This window comes from Bufo bufo, chromosome 8 (genome assembly GCF_905171765.1).
Source record: "Bufo bufo chromosome 8, aBufBuf1.1, whole genome shotgun sequence".
Taxonomy (NCBI): Eukaryota; Metazoa; Chordata; class Amphibia; order Anura; family Bufonidae; genus Bufo; species Bufo bufo.
In genome coordinates, this window is record NC_053396.1 from 30,311,543 (window position 1) to 30,333,769 (window position 22,227).

At 45.7% G+C, this 22,227-nt stretch overlaps 1 protein-coding gene across 2 annotated transcripts in view; it reads right to left on the bottom strand.

Annotated features, from left to right (window-relative positions):
- MAPKAP1 (MAPK associated protein 1) overlaps nt 1-22,227 on the bottom strand; it is a 176,781-nt gene that overhangs the window by 86,209 nt on the left and 68,345 nt on the right. For both annotated transcript variants that reach the window (XM_040442681.1, XM_040442680.1), the window contains exons 5-6: nt 10,436-10,608; nt 718-894 (exon numbers count right to left, since the gene is read on the bottom strand). In XM_040442681.1, coding sequence (XP_040298615.1) covers nt 718-894; nt 10,436-10,608 — 350 coding nt within the window. The remainder of the gene's footprint in view (nt 1-717; nt 895-10,435; nt 10,609-22,227) is intronic.

The following is a 22,227-nucleotide window of genomic DNA, read 5'->3' on the forward strand; positions in this document are numbered from 1 at the left end:
TGTCAGGGTTTGGGGGGTACTATTGCTCCTTGGGGAGAGAGCGCCTTAATCTAATGGCACCAGATGTAGACACAGATAGTACTGCCTCCCTGTCTCTCACTGCAGATGATAGAAACAGACAGTACTGCCTCTTTATCTCTTAAAGTAATGGAAGTAAGGCTGGAACGATTACTCGATTTAAATCGAGTAATTAGACAAAAAAACCTTGATGCAATTTTTTGCATCGAGGATTCGTTTGTGTCATGTGACCACAGAGCGGGAGTGAAGCGCTTGCTATTACTTAACGCTCCGTGGTCACCCGCAGGCACACACCGCGTGTAAGCGCGCACTATGACCCAACGCTGTGTGACGTCAGGACGACAGTGCAGCGCGCAGAGAAAATGGAGGAGCTGTGGAGCGGCGCCCCTACAGGAAAGGCTGGGAGCATGGCTATGAGGGTGAGATAATGGCACTGGGGGGCAGTTGGGGGCGCAAGCTTGTGGCACTGGGGGGTGGGCAAGTTGGTGGCACTGGGGGGCAAGCTGGTGGCACTGGGGGGGGGCAAGCTAGTGGCACTGGGGGGGGGGACTGGTGGCACTGGGGGGGCAAGCTGGTGGCACTGAGGGGGAAGCTGGTGGCACTGGGGTGGCAACTTTGAAGTCCAGGGTTTTATCTCAAATTAGATCATTTTTTTGTTTTACCTATTTACATACTGGAATTTTACAATCGCATACTTACATCCTTACAAATAGTGACTGCTTAGCTGCCAGGTTAGGGGATGAATACTTCTCTACAAGAGCCAGGGTGCTGAAACCAAACTTGTGAATGGGTTCATTGGAATCAAGAGGGGGGAAGTCTGTGTCGACCTCTCCGTCATCCTCGGCAATATGCAGGCAGAACGAGTCCACGTTGTCACTGCAAGCAAATTAAATAAAATAGATGAGAGTCAGGAATTACTTAGGATGCATGTAAAAACATAAGCCGGCTTATATCCACAGCCGTTAAAAGATCCCATGGGGCTTTTTTGGGCTTCAGAAATGCCAATCAGTCTAATTATACAATAATCTACTAGCACTTAAAAGAAATGCATCATCAGAAAATGACCTACTAATCAAGTTTTTATATTAAACATATATTTGTTTTTGCATTTTTGGTGTTTTTTATTTTTACATTTCCATGTCACTATGTTAAAAAATAAATAAAAAGAATTCTGCACTTTTGGACTGGCCACTAAGGCCACATTCACATCTACGGTGAACATTTCCAGCAGGCTGTTCTGAATTTGGCATTGCTGGATTCAACAGATCACTGCTGTATCCCTATTGAATATAATATGATCTGGCGGTGATCCGCATGCTTCGGTTTGTGGTCCAGCCGAAAGCCGTCATTTGTGCCAGATCAGGCAGCTGGGACGTCTTAATGGAGATGTTAACGCGTTCTTAGCCAAATAATATGTTGAGACTTCCTGTTCTGTAGAGATCATTTCTCATCAGTCATCTCATTATTATAACATGCAGGATTATATTCACAAATAACACCTCTGTATAGCTATCGCAGGATCCAATATCATAATAGATGATGCTCGCAGCTTATCTACTCCCCCTCTCTGCACAATACCCTCTGCAAAGGTAACAGAATGTGCCTAAAAAACTCTCACATCTATGTCAATGAACATCTCGTCTATTGTGTCTATGGTCCATGGTGGACATGCAGTAGTGGAGTCCCAGGTTTCTATGCAATTGAGGAGTAACTGTGTGAAGATTGCTTGTTCTCCCCCTCTTTGCAAAGGGTTTCCTATGGGTAGACTGGTACTCAATGTGTTCCCCCAAACGGGGGTTTCCTCTCTCAGTAGCACGTGCTGGGGAAAGAAGCACCGAATTTCAACATGTTCAATCCTAGGCGAGTGGTGTCACCTTCATCAACCCCTTGCCTAGGCACAGCTCAGTCACATTCAAGTGAATGGGGTTGAGCTTTAATAACAAGCAAAGCCGCTATACAATGGACGCTACTGTGCTTGGTAAGTTGTCAGGAGGCCACAGAACTCACCGGAGTGCTGCGGCCTCTTCGAACAGCTGATCGGCAGGGGTGACGGGAGTCGGACCCCAACCAATCACACACTGACGACCTATTCTGAGGACATTTCATCAGTATAAAACCCTTGGACAACCTCTTTTAAGTATTATTTAGGAACACTTCCCCAAGGTGACCACTAGGTATGTCTCAGTGTAAGGTGGTAATGCCCTGTCTAGGGAAAGCAGTATATCCTGATGTCTACCAAATTAAGTAGGGTCAGCAAGTACTGGCTCCCTTTCTCTCCCTGACAACGATGTAGGTACAGGTAGTACTGCCCAGAAAATGATTTAAATAATGACATTACTGCCTCCCTGTAATCGATGCAATTAAAGATAATACTGCCTTCATTAGTCTGGTCTTCCTGCAAAGGATGTAGGTATAGATAGTACTGCCTCCCTGTAAATGAAGCAAGTACAGATAATTCTGCCTCCATTACTACTGCCCGCATGTGATTTAGCTACAGATAATACTTCCTCCCTGTAAATGAGCAGGTACTGCCCCCATTAGTACTGTCTCCCTATAAATGATGGAGGTACAGATAGTACTGTCTCCCTATAGATGATGTAGGTACAGATAGTACTGCCTCCCTATAGATCATGTAGGTCCACATACTGTAATACTGTCTCCCTATAGATAATGTAGGTACACAATGTACTGCCTCCCTACGGATGATATAAATACAGATAGTACTGCCTCCCTATAGATGATGTAGGTGTACATAGTACTGTCTTCACACAGGTTATGTAGGTACAGACAATACTGCTTCCCTGTCAATGATGTAGGCATAGTCTCCCTATAGATGATGTAGGTACACATAGTACTGCCACTCTGAAGATAATGTAGGTACAGATAGTACTGCCTCCCTATAGATGATGAAGGTACACATAGTACTGCCACTCTGAAGATAATGTAGGTACAGATAGTACTGCCTCCCTATAGATGATGAAGGTACACATAGTACTGTCTCCATATAGATGATGTAGGTACAGATAGTACTGCCTCCCTGTAGATAATGTAGGTACAGATAATACTGCCTCCCTGTAGATAATGTAGGTACAGATAGTACTGCCTCCCTATTGATGATGGAGGTACAGATAGTACTGTCACCCAATACATGATGTAGGCACACATAGTACTGTTTCCCTATAGATGACGTAGGTACGCAGAGTATTGTCTCCCTATAGATGATTTAGGTGCACATGGTACTGCCTCCCTATGGATAATGTAGGTACAGATAGTACGGTCACCCTATAGATGATGTAGGTACAGATAGTACTGCTTTCCTATAGATGATGTAGGTATAGATAGTACGGTCACCCTATAGATGATGTAGGTACAGATAGTACTGTCACCCTATAGATGATGTAGGTACAGATAGCACTGCCTCCCTATAGATGATGTAGGTATAGATAGTACGGTCACCCTATAGATGATGTAGGTACAGATAGTACGGTCACCCTATAGATGATGTGGGTACAGATAGCACTGCTTCCCTATAGATGATGTAGGTACAGATAGCACTGCCTCCCTATAGATGATGTAGGTACAGATAGTACGGTCACCCTATAGATGATGTAGGTACAGATAGTACGGTCACCCTATAGATGATGTAGGTACAGATAGTACTGCTTTCCTATAGATGATGTAGGTATAGATAGTACGGTCACCCTATAGATGATGTAGGTACAGATAGTACTGTCACCCTATAGATGATGTAGGTACAGATAGCACTGCCTCCCTATAGATGATGTAGGTATAGATAGTACGGTCACCCTATAGATGATGTAGGTACAGATAGTACGGTCACCCTATAGATGATGTGGGTACAGATAGCACTGCTTCCCTATAGATGATGTAGGTACAGATAGCACTGCCTCCCTATAGATGATGTAGGTACAGATAGTACGGTCACCCTATAGATGATGTAGGTACAGATAGTACGGTCACCCTATAGATGATGTAGGTACAGATAGCACTGCCTCCCTATAGATGATGTAGGTACAGATAGTACGGTCACCCTATAGATGATGTAGGTACAGATAGTACGGTCACCCTATAGATGATGTAGGTACAGATAGTACGGTCACCCTATAGATGAGGTAGGTACAGATAGTACGGTCACCCTATAGATGAGGTAGGTACAGATAGCACTGCTTCCCTGTCGATATAGGCTGAGCAATCGGTAAGGGTATCAATCTTGCTTGTCCTCATACAGCTGCATCGGGCCCTTCTGATGAGCACTGATCGGCTTGTCTTACCGTCAACTGGCGCTCGTTATGCCCAGACATCGGCCTGTGCAAAAGGACCCTTAAGAAGTAGTGACATAATCCTCCAAAAAATAAAAAATAAATACATTTCTGGATTTCAAGTGAACAAGTCAACATTTAACTCCATCCTTTCCAGATCCAATAGTGGATGCAACTGGTGTTATCTTTACTAATATCTCTTGTCACGCGGTAGAAATAAACAGCCTCATTGAGGACCTGAGCACTGACCCTCCGGATCAGTTCCCTGCCGGCTCTACAAGGCATCATGCCAGATGAAGGGATGAATATGCAACCCCCGGTAAACCATAAGGCATGGCCACAAAGTGCCTCAGACGCCAACCACAAGTGGTCATAAATGCAGCGGTACAAACTCTCTTTGCGTGCGTGTGCGAGACAATAGGGACAGGATCGTAATGTGGATAAAATCTGCTGCGCTGGAGAGACAGAGCCATAACTCAGCGCGGCGAAGTGTCGAGGGAAACATCCGCTGCTAAACATTCCATGGAAATGCTTCATCCAAATAAAAGGAGAGAGGTTCAAAAGGTTTCATTAAAATGATATATGCTGCGCTCAGCGTCTCAATCATACATGCTGCAGAAACAATGTGCTTCACAGACTCAGCAAAGAGAGAAGGCCTGCAACATCCCGGCTGCCACAACGCACAGTCAAGGCGATTTCACCTGTCTATGGCGACTTCTAAGCCGCAGGACAATGCAGGGGCTATGTAACTGTAATTATCTGGGACTATGCCCCGATGCTGTGCAATCATTGCTCTCTGATGACCCATGAACATTCGTCCTTCATACTTTTGCATGAAAGGGAATGAGTCACCAAAAAATGGCCCATTATTTAAATCACGTTAAAAAAAAAAAAATTTATGATGTTATTTTTAATTTTCCATATCTACATTTAAACAAAAACCATAAAATCCTGCAGTTTGCACTGGCCACTAAGCCTGATAATCGGCGCCACTTCTTGGTTTGCACAGATCACTTTACTGTAGTTATCTTCTTATCTGTCCTTCTAATCCTGCCTGTAATGATATCACCTCTGTGTATAGCCAAGACAGGATCCACCATTCACAATAAGTGATTGTCAAATCTTATCTATTCTTTCCTTGTACAATGACCTCCGCACAGGTCACAGAGCATGCCTAGAAAACTCTCCCATAGAAGTCAATGAGGTCCCCCCCTGACCATTGTGTCTATGGCCCATGGGGCTGCCGTAAAGCAGTTTTCTTAACGCTTTCTAAATGCTGTTAAGAATGCCCAGTGTCTGATCAGCTGACAAGCGCTTGTTGGCTGATCGCTGGCACAGTTGCACAGGTCAATTATTGGGAACGAGACTTCATACAAACATTTGTCCCCCATAATTGGTCCAATTATCTGCATATGTTGAAGAACCCTTGGCCACAGTGGTATACAGTGGCTACAAAGAGCATCGCTCACTGTGGAGGGCTCAGAACATTGGTGCATTAGGGTACTTTCACACTAGAGTAAGAAGAATCCGTTGCCGAAACTGCCTGCAGGATCCGGAAATCCGTATGCAAACGGATATCATTTGTTTCCGGATCGCGATCCGTCTGACAAATGCATTGCAATACCGGATCCGTCTCTCTGGTGTCATCCGGAAAAACAGATCAGTTTTTCTGGAACACTTGGTACCGGATCCGGCATTAATACATTTCATTGGAAATTAATGCAGGCAAGTACTTCGGAATTTTGGCCAAATACCGTAAAAGTGACTGAACTGAAGACATCCTGAGAGGATTGCTCTCCATTCAGAATGCATTAGGATAAAACTGAAGAGTTTTTTTCCGGTACTGAGCCCCTATGACGGAACTCAATGCCGGAAAAGAACCGACCAGTTTCAGTGTGACCTGTAAAATGCTTCATCCTCCTTGAGGTGGCGCTGCAGGGAAACGGATTACTTGGAATACTGGTTAGAACGGTTATAAGAATACACACATAAAAGGAAGGCAGACGCCTGGTGCTATGGCTCCGCTGATCCTCATCTTACACTTGCAAAGTATAAAGCCTATCCCTAACATTGGTAATAAGTGGGGTACCTGTTATGACCCCCCAAAAGCCAATGCAGGAACCTCACCCTGGCCTGACTCCCATAAAGTGACAGCTCCAATGTGCTTCACCAGTCAGCGACCTAGCGATTCGATGAGGGAATCAGGGACCACTTTCCAGCCGGCAGTGGTCACTGAAAACACCATGTTAAAAACAAGCAGGGCACAGGGAGAAGAGTCCGGGCATGGACAGAAGAGTCCACTGTGCATATTCTTCTCACCTGGATCGGCTTAAAGGAGTATTCCCATCTCAGACATTGGTGGCATATCGCTAGGATATGCCCCCAATGTTTGATAGGTGCGGGTCCCACCTCTGGAACCAGCACCTATACTTAGAACGGAGCCCGCAAAGTGCCTTGGGGGGGGCACCTAGCATGTGTGGCTCTCCCCAAGCACTCCTATGGGAAAGCAGAAAATAGCCAAGCAGCACATTGAAATTAATAGCAAGAGCGGCCACCGCTCTATCGGGCTGATGGAAATAGCCGATCCAGCGCTCTTCTAATTTCAGAGCTCCCATAGGAATGAATAGAAGGCAGCCGCGAACGCGCGGTGCGCCCTCCAGCACTTTGCGGGCTCCGTTCTAAGTATAGGTGCTGGTCCCAGAGGTGGGACCCGCACCTATCAGACATTGGGGGCATATCCTAGAAATAGGCAGATCTCTCCTTGTTTGGATGACCTGTCAATCAAGCCAAGCAGGGCAGGGAGACTCTTCTGCTCATACCTGGACTCTTCTCCCGAGAGAAACGCTATGAAACGCTGCCACATATAAATGGTCTCCGGAGCTCTAGAAACAATTAACCAAATGAGAACGTACAGGCAACAGGAAAAGTTATCACCATCAACTTTTTTTTTTTTTTAGGGAAATTCCTAATAATATTGTCCTCTTTTAAAAGGGTCTTCCCACCAATACTCATGGTAGGATATGCATAACTTACTAACCACTAAGGGGGGGTTGACCTCCGGGATCCCATCTGATCACTAGAAGGAAACAGCCACATTGCCGGATGCACCGTTTTAGGGAAATTTCTAATATTATTGTCCTCTTTTAAAAGGGTCTTCCCACCAATACTCATGGTAGGAAGGAAATGCATTACTTACTAACCACTAAGGGCCCCCCCCCTTAGTGGTTAGTAAGTAATGCATTTCCTTCCTACCATGAGTATTGGTGGGAAGACCCTTTTAAAAGAGGACAATTGGGATCCCCTCTGGGATCCCATCTGATCACTAGAAGCCACACCACACCGTGGTCACTTCAGATTGTTCCCACCCTCAGGTGCTGTGCAGGTAATGCCCCTTGAACAGTACCATTGTAGGGGGTCAGACCATCCTAGGAAGATACCATAAGTAACTATGGTGAGAAAACCTCTTAAAGAGTTTTCTGAGAGAGAAAAAAAATCAATGCCCCATTGTACCAGCACCGACCCTCTGGTGCTCCCCACTGGTCTTTATTGAGTTTCCTAAAGTGCGGACCTAATAAAAATTCATGTGATGACTGCAGCCACATACTGGCCTTAGCTGTGATGTTGGCACATGGCCGCTGAGGCCAGCGATTGGCTGCAGGGGTTTCTTGGGTGTACATGTGACCACTGCGGGAAAATCAACAAAGGACAGCAGGGAGCAACGGAGCGGTGGGAGAATTTTTTTTTTTTAGAGGGTGATCTTGGAAAAACTCTTTAAATGTGTGCAGCCATAAATGACCATAAAATGTTATTAGATTAAAAAAAAAAAAAAAAAACACTTTACACTCCAGGCAGATGAGACGTAGGAGAATATATTTTTATCAGTGTAAATTTGGTTGCCCAACACTTTTTCCTCCCTGTTGTCCGATGCATGTGGGCGGGGCATGACACAGGAGCAGACATCAAACAGTAAAGTTATCACCATCTCCTTTGATCAACCATATGAGGCTGCTGTCCCTTTAAATCGCAACCAAAGGAAAACTACTATAAATTCTGGTATTCTTTCACTCTCTGATCTAAAGCCTAAAACGCGCTGTCCGTAATAAATGTTGTCACAGACGGCGCTAATATTCACTGCACATAACCAGGGACCTCTGCTCACAGCAGCGCTCAGACTTCCCCCTTTTAGAATCTCGAGTTTTAATTGCATGATTGATGTGGAAATTAATTAATCTCAAAGTGCATGCTAATTGTTTAATTGCTCGCTTGATCTATATGGATCATTTTCGGGAATTAAAAGTAGCTGATTTACTCTGGCTATTGATTGAATGTGGCACTGAGTTATTTTGCTTGCTACCTGATTTGAAATTCCCTCAATTAATTCCCAAAACCTTTTGCTTCGGAGGCGGCAGGGTGAGTTTGCCCCTTCTGGCTGATCTATACTAACTTGTCAAGCTTAAGAGATATTTATTATTAGATCCGGCAAGTAATAATGACATATTAATATTAGCATTTCCACTGAATGGATTGCCAACATGGAATTAAAACCGATATATTTGTCAGTATCAATTTTCTAGAATTCTATGGTGACCTGGGTGCACTAATGAATGGCAAGCCCCTCGCACAGCCGGCTCGCCGGGGCTCACTGTCAAGGGAAAAGTGCTCCGCCATAGCGCGAACGGTCGACGGGTGTAATGAATAAAAGCCGAATAACTGCTTTTATTTTATTTACTTATTTTTCATATATTTTTTATTCAGGAGAATAAAAAGAATGATGGCTAAACCTCTTTTCTGAGCACACCAAACTAGACGGATGCCATGCCAACCTGGGTACCAAACATGAGTCTGGAAAGCCTGGCAATAAATGTGATGGCAGCCATCACAAAACGCCCAATGCAGATCCTCTATAATAGCATTTTTGGGTAGGAAAATACTGGGGGGAAAAAGGGGCTACAGTATAAACTAAGAAGCTATGCATAATAGCAAGGTCTACTTGTAAGTTGTCACGTCAGGTACGGAACAGTACACTGTCCCTACCTACTTGAACGATCCGGCCTAAACAGCTGCTCCCAACTGGTCAACGGTCCCTGACCTAAGTGCGCAGGACTTACTTAGGGGAGACGAAATGGGAAGTCAGACAGGCCGAGTCTAAACCAGAGAATATCGTCAGAGCCAAGGAAGAAACAAACACAGAGTAATATACCAGTAAGGGTCAAATTAAGGAGGTAATATAAGAACCAGAATCAGCAGTCAGAGGTAAAGTCACTAAGAGGCAGAAGGTGAGAAGTCTAGGTATCCACATGATACAGAAACTAAGCGTGTGAAGCAAGAAGACCAATCACAGGCAACTGTGGGCAGCAGTTGCCTGTTTAATACCCCTCCAACAAGAAGCACATGATGCCGGCACCAAGTCTGATTGGCCCGGCATCCCTGATGCCTGATTGGCCAATCAGCCCCACTGTCAGCTGGGCTGGTTGCAATGATAATGGAGTGATGCTGGCGACAAAATATAAAAAAAATATGGAGCCCTTTTATCTGTACAGAGCTGAGATACTGTAATAGAGGGATCTTAATTTTCTGTCTCTTCCATCAGTTGGGGAGCTGACGGGCTCCTTATCTTTGCTCTCTGACATTATACACACTCATTATAGCTTAATCCTTATCTTACTGACAGGAATGTGGCTTAAATAAGTGTTTATGAGCTCAGAGTAAATTACGGATAAGGGTTATTAGATGACCAGCACAAAGTCAAAGCGAAAGTAGGATTCACACAGCTAGAAATAAACAGTTAACACTTTGTGACAGAACGGCTCAATAATTTTAATAAAGACCAATTGAAAAAAATAATATTTTTAGCCTAAAAGGTAATCATAAAACAAAATTGCCCCCAAAGGTGTTCATAGCTTTTAAGTACAGCTGTCTTCTTTAAAGACGATGATGGGTTGTCATTGGCTGGCTAAAGAGATCGGTTAGGGTCAAATTTCAACCAATGAATGATCGTTTTGGTTTAATTTGTTTGTTTGAATCAGTCTTAGACTAATGTGTATGGCTGACTTCCCTAAAGCTATTTTTATGACCAATTTCATCTCTGTTCAGACATAAAATGTACGCATTTGATTAATGATAAAGCAGTTGGTTACTTCAGCTTTGGCTCCCGTCCTTCGGTGGCGTACTGCCAGCAGATGAGACCGATGAGGTCATGGACCTTGGCATTGGCAATGGTCACCACTGTCATGGGCAGTATCTTGTCCTGGCTAGCTTGCATTGAGAGGTACACCTCTATCTTCTTGGTGGCAGTGGTACCCACGTGGCCCTAGAGAAAGGAGAGAAACACAAAACATTACAAATTAATCCTTGTAACTAAATATGCACAGGTAGTCAAAGGACCCCCCCCATTTCAAAAAAATTATGTACGCTTCTAGATTAAAAGTGACGATTTGGCTTTAGATCTTCACTGCTGACTTAGAAACATAGAAACATAGAATGTGTCGGCAGATAAGAACCATTTGGCCCATCTAGTCTGCCCAATATACTGAATACTATGGATAGCCCCCGGCCCTATCTTATATGAAGGATGGCCTTGTGCCTATCCCATGCATGCTTAAACCCCTTCACTGTATTTGCAGCTACCACTTCTGCAGGAAGGTTATTCCATGCATCCACTACTCTCTCAGTAAAGTAATACTTCCTTATATTACTTTTAAACCTTTGCCCCTCTAATTTAAAACTGTGTCCTCTTGTGGTAGTTTTTCTTCTTTTAAATATGCTCTCTTCCTTTACCGAGTTGATTCCCTTTATGTATTTAAAAGTTTCTATCATATCCCCTCTGTCTCTTCTTTCTTCCAAGCTATACATATTAAGGTCCTTTAACCTTTCCTGGTAAGTTTTATCCTGCAATCCATGTACTAGTTTAGTAGCTCTTCTCTGAACTCTCTCTAGAGTATCTATATCCTTCTGGAGATATGGCCTCCAGTACTGCGCACAATACTCCAAGTGAGGTCTCACCAGTGTTCTGTACAGCGGCATAAGAACTTCACTCTTTCTACTGCTTATACCTCTCCCTATACATCCAAGCATTCTGCTGGCATTTCGTGCTGCTCTATTACATTGTCTTCGCACCTTTAAGTCTTCTGAAATAATTACTCCTAAATCCCTTTCCTCAGATACTGAGGTCAGGACTGTGTCAAATATTCTATATTCTGCCCTTGGGTTTTTACGCCCCAGGTGCATTATCTTGCACTTATCCACATTAAATTTCAGTTGCCAGAGTTCTGACCATTCTTCTAGTTTTCCTAAATCCTTTTCCATTTGGCGTTTCCCTCCAGGAACATCAACCCTGTAGCCTATCTTTGTGTCATCAGCAAAAAGACAAACCTTACCATCGAGGCCTTTTGCAATATCACTTATGAAGATATTAAACAAAATCGGTCCCAGGACTTCACCTTTTCAATGTAGAGGGGTGAAATCCACAGCAAAATCTGTATCTACATAGGTAGATTTTTGTGCACATTGGTCGCCAGATTATTATTTTTTTAAATCCACAGCATGCCTACTCTTTGCGGTGGAAAGGGCGGATGTTTCCACTGCAAATTGGCTACGTATTGGCAGCAAAACCATGCAGATTTTGCAACCCTACTTCAAAAGGGTTGGAATACGCCGTAAAAATCTCCAGAAAGTACAGACATGCTACGGATGTAAAAATCTGCACCGCAAGTCAATTTCCGTGCAGAAAAAGCTCTGCGGCGTGTGGATGAGATTTGTTAAAACTTTGTTTACATGCAGAGGTCGTTCTAGAAGCGTAGAAACACTCATCTTACTATTTTTGCAGAGTATTTTCAGCCAAGGAGAAGCAATAAGACAGTATGTGGCTTTTTTTTTTTTCCTGTTGATGTAGCGGTATGAGGGCTTTTAGGGGTACATATGATAATAATGGGAAAATAACAGTTCTGCCATTTTTGCACTTTAAATTTATGACCCTCACTGTGTGCCATAACTAGCGTGTTACAGTTATTTTATGGGTCAGTATGATTCCAGCGATACCAAATATGTGTAGTTGTGTTTTTTGCTGCTTTTGCATAATAATAGCACATCTCTTACGTCGCCGCAATCCAAGAGTCCGGACTCAAGTGCTGTTGTAGCCTTATGTAGGCTTATTTTTTACAGGGTGAAACTAGGGCTGCAGTAAATGATTATTTTAGTAATCGAGTATTCTATTGATTATTTTTTACGATTAATCAAGTAATCTAATAAGAAAAAATGAATTAATAGACTGTTTTCCTTTATAATAACTCATAAGACCCCCTGCCATTAGTCCCCAACACCCTTCATTCCCCCTATGTGATCAGCCCAAGTGCTACAGTTCCCCCCAGTGCCACAGTTCCCCCCAGTGCCATCAGCTCTCCGCCACCCCAATGCCATTAGCTCTTCCCCCACCCCAGTGCCATCAGCTCTCCCCCACCCCAATGCCATTAGCTCTTCCCCACCCCAGTGCCATCAGCTCTCCCCCACCCCAGTGCCATCAGCTCTCCCCACCCCAGTGCCATCTGCTCTCCCCAACCAGTGCCATCTGCTCTCCCCAGCCAGTGCCATCTGCTCTCCCCCACCCCAATGCCATTAGCTCTTCCCCACCCCAGTGCCATTAGCTCTTCCCCACCCCAGTGCCATTAGCTCTTCTCCACCCCAGTGCCATCAGCTCTTCCCCACCCCAGTGCCATCAGCTCTTCCCCACCCGAGTGCCATCTGCTCTCCCCAACCAGTGCCATCTGCTCTCCCCAACCAGTGCCATCTGCTCTCCCCCACCCCAGTGCCATCAGCTCCACTCCCCCAGTGCCATCAGCTCTCCCCAACCAGTGCCATCTGCTCTCCCCCACCCTAGTGCCATCATCTCTCCCCCACCCCATAGCTATCAGCTCTACTCCCCCAGTGCCATCATCTCTGCCCCCTTGTGCCATCAGCTTTACTCCCCCAGAGCCATTATCTCTCCCCCCTTGTGCCATCAGCTCTCCCCCCATTGTGCCATCAGCTGTCCCCCCTTGTGCAATCAGCTTTACTCCCCAGTGCCATCAGCTCTCCCTCCAATGTGCCATCAGCTCTCCCCCCAATGTGCAATCAGCTCTCCCCCCAATGTGCAATTAACTCTTCCCCCAATGTGCAATTAACTCTTCCCCCAATGTGCAATTAACTCTTCCCCCACTGTGCCATCAGCTCTCCCCCCATTATGCCATCAGCTCTGCCCCCTTGTGCCATCAGCTTTACTCCCCCAGAGCCATCATTTCTCCCCACTTGTGCCATCATCTGTCCCCCCTTGTGCCATCATCTCTCCCCCTTGTGCCATCAGCTCCCCCCCCCCTGTGCCATCATATCTCCCCCCCCATTGTGTCATCAGCTCTCCCCCCCATTGTGACATCAGCTCTCCCCCCCCTTGTCCTCCTGACACCCGGATTGCACAGCATCATTGGTTGCTATGATGCTGTGCACTCCGGACGCCCAGCCTTAGTCGCGCCCCCACCCCCTCGGTTTCACCAACTTACCTTTCCAGCAGGGGCGCAGCCGACACTCCATCGTTCCGCGCCTGACGTCACACAGCGCGTCAGGTCACGGCGTGCGTATGTCAGGAGGTCAGTGCAGCGCAGGACCATGGACGTGCTGTAAAGTGTCCGGAGGACCCCTGCTGGAAAGGGGAGTATTCCAAGCGCATCGGGAGAACACGGATTAACATTTATTATTTGGGCTTGGGCGAATAGGAACATAAAAACAATTCTGTATTTTTGCCTTGGGGGGGTGGCAGTTTAGATAACATGTAATCTTTATTATTTGGGTTCCGGCTAACAGTGTCATATCCTATATGTGTACATGTGTGTTTTTTGCCACTTTTCACAAAATCAAACCACTTTATATGGAAATTTTTGTCATTTTTATAATGCTTTTGGGTTATACAGTCAGGTCCATAAATATTGGGACATCGACACAATTGTAACATTTTTGGCTCTATACACCACCACAATGGATTTGAAATGAAACGAACAAGATGTGCTTTACCTGCAGACTGTCAGCTTTAATTTGAGGGCATTTACATCCATATCAGGTGAACGGTGCAGGAATTACAACAGTTTGCATATGTGCCTCCCACTTGTTACGGGACCAAAAGTAATGGGACAGAATAATAATCATAAATCAAACTTTCACTTTGCAAATCCTTTGCAGTCAATTACAGCCTGAAGTCTGGAACGCATAGACATCACTAGCCGCTGGGTTTCATCCCTGGTGATGCTCTGCCAGGCCTCTACTGCAACTGTCTTCAGTTCCTGCTTGTTCTTGGGGCCTTTTCCCTTCAGTTTTGTCTTCAGCAAGTGAAATGCTCAATCAGATTCAGGTCAGGTGATTGACTTGGCCATTGCAGAACATTCCACTTCTTTCCCTTAAAAAACTCTTTGGTTGCTTTTGCAGTATGCTTTGGGTCATTGTCCATCTGAACTGTGAAGCGCTGTCCAATGAGTTCTGAAGCATTTGGCTCAATATGAGCAGATAATATTGCCCGAAACAGATCAGAATTCATCCTGCTGCTTTTGTCAGCAGTCACATCATCAATAAATACAAGAGAACCAGTTCCATTGGCAGCCATACATGCCCACGCCATGACACTACCACCACCATGCTTCACTGATGAGGTGGTATGCTTAGGACCATGAGCAGTTCCTTTCCTTCTCCATACTCTTCTCTTCCCATCACTCTGGTACAAGTTGATCTTGGTCTCATCTGTCCATAGGATGTTGTTCCAGAACTGTGAAGGCTTTTTTAGATGTCGTTTGGCAAACTCTAATCTGGCCTTCCTGTTTTTGAGGCTCACCAATGGTTTACATCTTGTGGTGAACCCTCTGTATTCACTCTGTTGAAGTCTACCTCCTGGAGAGTGGTCTTGATCTGGCCAACTGTTGTGAAGGGTGTTTTCTTCACCAGGGAAAGAATTCTTCGGTCAACCACCACAGTTGTTTTCCGTGGTCTTCCGGATCTTTTGGTGTTGCTGAGCTCACCGGTGCGTTCCTTCTTTTTAAGAATGTTCCAAACAGTTGTTTTGGCCACGCCTAATGTTTTTGCTATCTCTCTGATGGGTTTGTTTTGTTTTTTCAGCCTAATGATGGCTTGCTTCACTGATAGTGACAGCTCTTTGGATCTCATCTTGAGAGTTGACAGCAACAGATTCCAAATGCAAATAGCAGACTGGAAATGAACTCTGGACCTTTTATCTGCTCATTGTAATTGGGATAATGAGGGAATAACACACACCTGGCCATGGAACAGCTGAGAAGCCGATTGTCCCATTACTTTTGGTCCCTTAACAAGTGGGAGGCACATATGCAAACTGTTGTAATTCCTACACCGTTCACCTGATTTGGATGTAAATACCCTCAAATTAAAGCTGACAGTCTGCAGGTAAAGCACATCTTTTTCGTTTGATTTCAAATCCATTGGGGTGGTGTATAGAGCCGAAAATGTTAGACTTGTGTTGATGTCCCAATATTTATGGACCTGACTGTATACCAATGTATTGTAGCCTATCAGTCTACCAGTGACAGGCTGTCTATTAGGCTGTGCCTGCTGCACAGTCTAAAAGACATACAGCCACAGTAAGTCCGCTGCCATAACGGAAGGTGACAAAGGGAGCCCTGTACCTCTGATTGCCTTGCCTTGATGTCACGGTCTAGGGAGTTAAGCAGTCGGCATCTCCAATGCTGGCCATTATACCGGGAGCCTGGCTTCATCGATCGCTATGATCTGAAGAGCTGCATCAGTGCAGTCTGTGAGGCCTATTCAGTTCCTCCCACTTATGCAAGAATTAAGGGTGAGGGTGGCAGGGACTGAGCAGATTTGACAGGCTGCGCAAACATGACGCTCTCTGACCTGCCGAAAGTCTCACGCGTAGAGAGTTGGGCTGTACTGCTGCAACTCAGTTTTTTCTTCACCTGGTTCATCTGGGACCTTGGCCAGGATTGACATACCGCTTGGGGAAACGTCACCGCTGATGCCAGTCAGTCATTGGCTGCAGCAGCACATGTGATCCCACCTGTGCAGAAAGTTTACATGCACGGCCCAGAAATACAGTGAAGACACCCTGGGACGCACAGAGCCAAAATTGCTTGGCAGGGAGCAGTTAAAGGGGTTGTCCGGGTTCGGAGCTGAACCCGGACATATCCCCTTCTTCCCCCACTCAGCCCCTCTGACATGAGCATCGGAGCATTTCATGCTCTGATGCCTTCCCTTGCCCTGCACTGAACTGCCCATCAGTGCCGGTGACGTCACCGGGAACACTGCTAGGTGGAAGCCCCCGCCTAGCAGTGTAAAAATATAAACAAAACAGCCCTTGCCTATCAAGTGCTCCGATGCTCATGTCAGAGGGGCTGAGTGGGGGAAGAAGTAGATACGTCCGGGTTCAGCTCTGAACCCGGACAACCCCTTTAAGTATATGTCCCTTCGCAAGCCCTGCTATAAGTATATATATAAAAAATTTAGGACAATTCCCATGAGACTTTTTGTACAGATATGTTACGAATGGCATAATAATGCAGGGGTTAAGTTCGTCACTGCTGCACTGTATTCTTATTACTTGGCCATGGTGACTATTCGCTCGCACTCGGATGACTATCGGCACTGCCAGCTTTGTGCTCAGCACTCGTCGCCTTTGTTTCGTGCCATTATTTATGTCCGGAGATGATATCACGCTGTGAAATAAAGTGCAAGTCTCTTTTTTTTCCCTCTCTTTTACGGGCTTGTAAATAAACTTGCATCGGGAGTAAGCGGGTTCATTAGGGATCTGTACATTAAACCAAAGGAAAACAGGCACATAAAAATTGATTTGTTGCTCATCTACATGGCCAAACAAACCGGCAATTTTTAACTCTTTCGCTGAATACCCGGCGGTTAGAGGCCTAACGAGCTTGGCATTAATTCCTGGTAATGATCGTGTACTAAAGGCGGAAGTATTTACAAGCACGGAATGACATTTACGTATTCCTGCATGGCTTTACATGGATATTAGGTGTTATGGATTACACAGTACTACATTAAGAGGCCTGATTAATCGAGTATAGATAACATGCTTACAGTCAGAAAGCCGCAGTGATGCCATCGTTTCGGAACAGAAACCATCCATGTCAGGGTTAAGTTTAACAAAAACTGTTAAAGCATGCATTAATACTAAATTCTCTAGTATATATGCATTGTCAGAAGAACTCCCATTAAAGGGAGTCAGTCACTAGGAAATTCACCGATAAACTATGCACAAAGCTTTGTAGGACTAGCCGACCTGAATGATCCATGGCATCATTCTGGAGAAGAAGTACCCGTATTTTTCGCTATATAAGACGCACCCAATGATAAGACGCACCCCAGGTTTAAGAGGAGGAAAATAAGAAAAAAATATTGAAAGATTATCAAAATTAGGGTTATTCACTTTAGAGAAAAGACGACTGAGGGGAGATCTGATAACTATGTATGTATAAATATATTAGGGGTCAGTACAGAGATCTCTCCCATCATCTATTTATACCCAGGACTGTAACTGTGACGAGGGGACATCCTCTGCATCTGGAGGAAAGAAGGGGATTCTGTCACGGCGGACGTGCACAGTATAAAAGATAACACACCAACCAGGCTCTGGACGAGAGACGGGGAAGGGTCACCTCCTAGTTTATCCCTGACCTCTTTCCCTGCACTGCTCAGCCCACAGGCAGACCTTGAAGGTGGTTGTGCTGTGTCCTCCAGCCTGGACTGACAAAACCCTGAACTGGAACCTGGATGGGAAAGATGACACCAAACAACCAAACAAGAAATTACACTTATCTTCTGAGAGCAGGAACTGACAGCCAACCTTCCCTCCAAACTTTCCAGACCAATATGATCAATATAATCTGCTCAGAGCACTTAGCTGGAGACCATTTAAACTAATGACTCCACCCAGTGCACCTGATGAGAGGCGGATCCAGCACGGCACCAAAACAAATACTAAACTCGTGCTGCTATCCTGGCCGACCTCCGCACATCGTCAGAGTGGGGCATGACAGTACCCCCCCTTCTACGGGTGACCTCCGGACACCCTGTACCAACCTTATCCGGATGGGACCTATGAAATGCCCTCACCAGTCGGCTGGCGTTGACACCTGACGCCGGAACCCACATCCTCTCCTCAGGACCGTATCCCCTCCAGTGCACCAGGTACTGGAGGGAACCCCGCAGAACTCTCGAGTCGAGAATCCTGGAGATCTCTAACTCCAAGTTTCCCTCGACTAGAACAGGAGGAGGAGGCAATGGCGATGGTACCACCGGTTTAACATATTTTTTTAGTAAAGACTTGTGGAAGACATCATGGATCCTCCAAGTCTGCGGCAGATCCAGTCGAAACGCCACAGGATTGATCACCGCAGAAATTTTATACGGACCTACAAATCTTGGACCCAGTTTCCAAGATGGCACTCTCAACTTGATATTCTTAGTGGACAACCACACCAGATCACCCACACACAGGTCCGGACCAGTCACACGTCTCCTGTCAGCCATTCGTTTATACCTCTCACCCATCCTCTCCAAATTCCCTTGAATCCTCCGCCAGATAGAGGATAAGGCAGAAGAGAATCTCTCCTCCTCTGGCATCCCGGAGGAACCAGACCCAGAAAAGGTACCAAACTGAGGATGGAAACCGTATGCGCCAAAAAATGGCGACTTACCCGTGGACTCCTGCCTACGGTTATTAAATGCAAATTCTGCAAAGGACAAGAATGAGGACCAGTCCTCCTGATTCTCAGCCACAAAGCACCTCAAGTAGGTCTCCAGGTTTTGATTGGTACACTCCGTCTGACCATTCGACTGAGGATGAAAAGCCGACGAGAAAGAAAGTTGAATGCCAAGTCGAGAGCAGAACGCCCTCCAAAACCTGGAGACAAACTGCGTGCCCCTATCAGAGACCACATCCGAAGGAATACCGTGCAATTTCACAATATTATCCACAAAAATCTGCGCAAGAGTCTTAGCGTTAGGCAGACTTGTTAGTGGTATAAAGTGAGCCATTTTACTGAAACGGTCGACTACCACCAAAATCACTGTTCTCCCGGAGGAACTCGGCAGGTCCGTAATAAAGTCCTTGAACACCTTGTATCGTAGGCCCTCAGGAACAAACAACCTCCCTGGGGGACACGAACCAGGAGCCCCCTCCTGAGCTCCCAATACCTCCATCTCTAATTCAGGGTACAGAGCGGGGACCACCACTCCATCCGCCAAAATCGGCGCTGGATCTTCTGAATCACCTCCCCCAGCTGCGAGACAAGGCATCTGCCTTGACGTTCTTGACCCCTGGGCGAAAGGTAACCACGAAATTGAACCTGGTAAAAAACAATGACCATCTGGCCTGTCTAGGGTTCAGACGCTTGGCAGATTGCAGGTAAGCCAAATTCTTATGGTCTGTATACACAGTAATGGGGTGAGAAGCCCCCTCTAACCAGTGATGCCATTCTTCAAAGGCCAACTTGATAGCCAACAACTCCCTATCTCCAACATCATAATTCCTCTCGGCGACCGAGAGCTTCCTGGAGAAGAAGCCACACGGGACCCACTTGCCAGGAGAAGGACCCTGCGAAAGCACCGCCCCAACCCCCACCTCTGATGCATCAACCTTGACCACGAATGGCTGAGATACATCCGGCTGCACCAGAATGGGAGCAGACGCAAAACGCTCCTTAATAGCCGAAAAGGCCTGCAATGCCTCATCCGACCAGACAGAGACATCAGCGCCCTTCTTGGTCATATCAGTGAGAGGTTTGACTAGCGTGGAATAATTCGAAATAAATTTTCTATAATAATTCGTAAACCCCAAAAACCGCATCAAAGCTTTCTGATTCTCCGGTCGGTCCCACTCCAGAACCGCCCGGACCTTTTTGGGGTCCATACGAAAACCGGAATCAGAAAGCATGTTTCCCAAGAATGGAAGCTCTTGCACCGCAAACAAACATTTCTCCAATTTGGCGTATAACTTATTCTCCCGAAGGATCGTCAAAACCTGTCTCACATGATCCTGATGGGACTACTACGAACCTCCCCACCAAGTGATGAAAAATATCATTAACGAATCGCTGAAATACCGCTGGCGCATTTGTCAACCCAAAAGGCATTATCAGGTTCTCAAAATGACCCTCGTGCGTATTGAAGGCCGTTTTCCACTCATCCCCCTCCTTGATCCTGATCAGATTGTATGCTCCTCTCAAATCCAACTTGGAGAACACCTTGGCTCCCACAATCTGATCAAAAAGATCAGAGATCAAAGGCAGGGGATATGGATCCCGGACTGTAATACGGTTCAGCTCCCGGAAATCCAAACACGGTCTCAGTGATCCATCTTTCTTCTTCACGAAGAACAAACCTACAGCCACTGGAGGAGACTTAGATGGTCTAATATGACCCTTTGCCAAACTCTCGGCGACATACTTTCGCATGACCTCTCTCTCGGGTTGAGAGGTTGTAGAGCTGAGACTTAGGCAACTTAGCCCCCGGAATGAGATTCACTGGACAATCATAGTCACGATGAGGGGGCAATTCCTGAGCCCCACCCTCCGAAAAGACGTCCGAAAAATCAGAGAGATACTGATGCAAGGCCATAACGGACACTTCAGAAATAGATGTGACAAGACAATTATCCAAACAAAACTTACTCCAACCAATGATTTGTCTCGCTTGCCAGTCTATAATTGGGTTATGTCTAGACAACCATGGCAACCCCAAAACTATTGGAGCTGGCAAATCCTTCATAACGAAACAGGAAATAATCTCAACATGTGAATCACCCACCCTTAAATGAATACCATGAACAACGTGAGTAAGGCTCCCTTGAGAAAGAGGGGAAGAATCAATAGCAAAAACACGAATCTCGTTCTCTAACGTGCAAGTACTTAGTCCCAGACCCTGAAGAAACATAAAGTCAATTAAATTTACCCCAGCACCACAATCAAGAAAAACATCAACAAACACATTTCTAGACTCTAGCGCCACCATAGCTGAAAGGAGAAAACGGGAACTGCAGGGAACTTGCATACCAGTCTGCTCCACCACACCATTCATACCACCAAGTGTGAGGGGAGTTCCTTTTTTTTTTCTCTTTTTTCTTTATCTCCTTCCCCTGTGGTTCAATATACGGACAAGAAAAAACAAAATGACCCCTCTTCCCACAATAGAAACATAGATTGTGCACTTTTCGAAAGTCTCTACTATCCGAATGGCAAGATATCTGACCTAACTGCATGGGTTCCTCCCCTACCCCAGAGTAACAAACAATATCACCCTGGGCAGCTGGTGAAACAAAACCACACGCGGGAGGAATCCCCTGCACGGAGGGACCCTTACACCTCTCTCTGATACGTCTATCCAAACGTATAGCCAAAGACATTGCGTTCTCCAAAGTATCTGGGTATTCATGAAAAGCCAGAGCATCTTTCAACCTTTCAGATAACCCCTGACAAAACGGACTACGTAACGCGGGGTCGTTCCACCCCGATTCAGTAGCCCACCTCCTAAACTCTGTGCAGTAAACCTCAGCAGTATGTTTACCCTGTAGTAAGTTACGTAATTTTGATTCTGCCATCGAAACTCGATCTGGGTCATCGTAAATCAATCCCAGAGCTTTAAAAAATTCCTCCACCGACCAGATGGCCAGAGAACCGGGCGGCAGAGAAAAAGCCCAGGATTGCGCGTCCCCTTTAAGCAAAGACATGATGATACCCAGCCTCTGATCCTCATTACCTGATGAAAATGGGCACAATCGAAAGTACAAATTACATAACTCTTTGAAACTGAAAAAATCATCAGTACCCCCTGCAAATTTCTCAGGAAGAGCGACTTTAGGCTCCCCAACAATTTGACCTGTACCTGAAGCCAACACCCTCTGACACTGTGTGAC